Consider the following 3,509-nt stretch of genomic DNA (forward strand, 5'->3'; position numbering starts at 1 on the left):
TTTTTCCGCTATGACAGCGCCCTTTTGTGCTGATTAGATAGTTCATTTGTGAATTTGTAGCTAGCACAGTTTAATGTCTCCCCCGCATCTCATGCACAGCCACTGTTTCAAGTTTTCTTCCCCTCCATAGCCTTTTGTTTTTGGAAAGTTAACCGTTTCCCGTCAAGCTAAGGTCAAGAAATGCACTTTAAAGCTCTCAACGAAGGGAAGAAAAGAGGAATTGAAAATGGCATTTTCCCAATCAATTTGGTTCCCTCCAGTGAAAGAGATAAGGCTGCCCAACTTAAGCTAGTCCTTTCGTGCAATGAATGGAGCAGCGAGTTGAGCAAAGAGCGTGGGATTGTTATATATGAGCTGAAAAATAAATATGGAAAGTAAAGCAACAATAAATGCACTAGACATGCAGCCAGAACCGTGTGTTGTGTGTTACGTATATATATGCAAGTTCTCCGTTTTTTCTGCTTATATCTTTTTGTTGAAACTGCTCAATAAAACAAAGTTTAGAGGCTGACATCAGCGCATCTACTCCAGTGCGATGTAAATAGGAATACCAAAAGCACACAGAGAACTTTACATATGGGATGTCTGAAGTTAACTCCCCACCCCCCCGCAGGTTCTCTTCAGAGTGTCACTTTCTTTCTGTTGGAAAACTCTAAACATACATTTAACCTCCACAACATTTCCCCCGAGGGCTTTCACAACGGGCCTTCCTCCCTAAAATGAAGCAATCTGTCACTATTCATTTTTCTTTTACTGTCCCCAACCCCAAAACACTGCCTGAAAATGAAGTTTACGTAATTGGTTTTCATTATTCTCTTCCAAACTGGACTCTTGCCTCTGAAGGCACGTTTTAAGCGTCTGTGAGAGTCAGCTCTCTTGAAAGTGGCAGTCGTTTGTGTTTATATATATATTTGCTATGGTAAAAGGAGAAAATAAACATTACACATATGTAAGAAGACTTGTTTATAACAAAAATTCACATATACACATAAAGAAAGCAAGGACTATAACAGTAACATTTTGTAGGCTGGTCAATGGTTGCCTATCGCTCATCGGGGGAAATGCAAGTCATTTGCAAAATCAAGGTAGGAAAAAATGTACTTGTTAATGTAAACTTCAATTTTCTTGCAGTGCAAATTCAAATGGTTAAATACTGTCTACATCAAAAGGGATTCATTGTTTTATTCCTAGTGGGGAGCCACATCAAATAAACACAGCAGCATGTGCCTATACTGAGCATCATTCCAAGATTAAAGCTGCCTTTGTGTTTAGCAGGGCTCGGAGTCGATTCCATTCTTTTTTCGTAATTAATTTAGTTTTTGTGAAATATTTCTCTCAGTGCCTGACACTGTGCGTGTATCTGTCTGTCTCATGTCTGTTTGTGTGTGATACTCACTCCACTCCATTGCATGGGCACTCGCCTGTAAAGATCAAAACACATCATTTCACCTGCTACCGTTTACGGGATAGTCCAGTGCAGTTTTTTTTCTCTGTTTTTAAGATAGGAGAAAACGTAAAAAAAAAAAAAAAAAGAGAGAAAAAAAAAGAAAAAAGAACGATCAAAAGTTGGAGGGGTGGGAATTGGGGGGGTCAATACCCCCCTCCCCCCGCCATCCCCCATGTGAGTTCACTGCACAGGCGTCTGCACCCCGTGGTGTGGTGGAGTGTCCCTACTTGCCCCATATACATCCTCGGCTCCGGGCAGAGTCCCTCCCGGGGGAGTCATGCGTTTCTCTTTCTGTCTCCTGTTACAAAACCACACTCGCACCACCTCTTTCTCCAGCTGTAGGCTGTCCGCCAGCGAGGTGATCTCCTGGGCAGAGGGCTTGGGGCACTTGAGGAAGTGGCTCTCCAGGGCTCCCTTGACGCTCACCTCGATGGAGGTGCGCTTTTTCCTCTTGCGCCCCTGGGCTGCGATCTTGTCTATGCTGGTGGGGCTGCCCGAGGACGAGTCCGCCTCCTCCAACCACTTGTTCAACAAAGGCTTCAGCTTGCACATGTTCTTGAAGCTCAGCTGCAGGGCCTCGAACCTGCAGATGGTGGTCTGCGAGAAGACGTTCCCGTACAGGGTGCCCAGGGCCAAGCCCACGTCCGCTTGGGTAAATCCCAGTTTGATCCGGCGCTGCTTGAACTGCTTGGCGAACTGCTCCAGGTCGTCCGAGGTCGGCGTGTCCTCGTCCGAGTGGGGGTCGTGGTGGCCCCCGCCGCCGCCCCCGGGGTGCTGCTGCTGCTGGTGCGGAGGGTGCTGCTGCGGGTGCCCCCCGGGGTGCTCTCCGCCGTGGTGCTGCTGCTGCTCATCGTGGGCATCCCTCAGGCCGTGGTGGTGCAAGCCCGGCTGGCCGGAGCTCAGCATCCCGTTGACCGTGAAGCCCGGGGGCTGGGAGTAGAGCAGCCCTGCTTGCCCCCCGTTCGAGGAGGCCATGCTGGGCGGCAGGTGAGCCGAGGCGCCCGTCCTCCATGCCCCGGCGGCGGCGTGGTGGCTGCCGGCGTGATGCACCAGGTGGGGCGGTCTCCCCTGCTGCTGCTGGTGCTGCTGCTGCTGCTGGTGCTGCTGCAGCTCGTCCCCCCGGCCCCCGGACTGCACCACCGAGGGCTTGATGTCCTGCTGGCCCAGGGGGCTGGTGGACCAGGGCGAGTCCCCGCCGCCGCCGCCTCCCCCACCGTGGGACAACGCCGTGATCCATTGGTGAGCGTGGCTGAGCGGGTGCCCGTTGCTCTGCAGCGTGTAGTCCGCCTGCACCAGCGTCTGTGCATCCCTGTAGCCGGCGCCCGGCTGCATGCTCCCCGGCGGCTCCGCATGCACCATGGAGGAGCTGGAGGTGAGCAGGCTGTAGTGGTTAGACGCTGTGGTCGCCATGACTCTCCGAGCCGGACTGATCGCTCTGGTTAAAGGAGCCGCGCATTTGACAGCTACTTTTTCGCCTCGGGCTCCTCTCTCCTTTCGCTCCCCCCAAAGTCCCCTTGGCAGAGCCCACTGCAAAGGCACGCGTCCCGGCTCCTCCCTCCCGCGCCCACCCATTGGCTCCCGCCGCTTTGATTTACGTGGAGACCTCTGGCAACCGGCTCCGGGGGAACCGCCGATTGGCCCACGCCGCGGCGCCTACACCCCGCCCCACAACCGCTCGCTCCCTTTTTGTAACCAAACTCTAAGGGGGGAAAAGGAGCTTGGCTGCTTGCAACCACATGGACGGGGGAAGGGAGGGGGAGATGCGGGGGAGGGGATGATTCTCAGCGCACCGACCCTACTAAACCCTCTGAACACAGGAGAAGCAAGTACACTCCACTCTGGCCATACGCAATGCAAGTCCTGGAGGAGACGCATGTTGCTCTCCTGTTGCTTGCATCATTGCAAACCTGGCTGGCTCGTTGCATGCTTTAAACGCTGTTTGCTTTTGTGCACGCACACGCTGCGCAGAGCGCGAGCTGTTGACTGGAATATCTTTAACCATGGGCTGGATTGCAGGGATGGCACTGGTACAAGAGTGAGATCACTTTACCACAGTAATTTG

At 52.8% G+C, this 3,509-nt stretch overlaps 1 protein-coding gene across 1 annotated transcript; it reads right to left on the bottom strand.

Annotated features, from left to right (window-relative positions):
- Positions 1 to 948: 948 nt before the first annotated feature.
- POU3F2 (POU class 3 homeobox 2) lies at positions 949 to 2,928 on the bottom strand. The gene has a single exon (XM_050949313.1). It carries the CDS (start codon positions 2,855 to 2,857, stop codon positions 1,628 to 1,630), a length of 1,230 nt encoding a protein of 409 aa, XP_050805270.1. The 5' UTR covers positions 2,858 to 2,928; the 3' UTR covers positions 949 to 1,627.
- Between the last annotated feature and the right edge of the window lie 581 nt (positions 2,929 to 3,509).

Source organism: Gopherus flavomarginatus, chromosome 4, assembly GCF_025201925.1.
Source record: "Gopherus flavomarginatus isolate rGopFla2 chromosome 4, rGopFla2.mat.asm, whole genome shotgun sequence".
In the NCBI taxonomy this organism is placed as follows: Eukaryota; Metazoa; Chordata; order Testudines; family Testudinidae; genus Gopherus; species Gopherus flavomarginatus.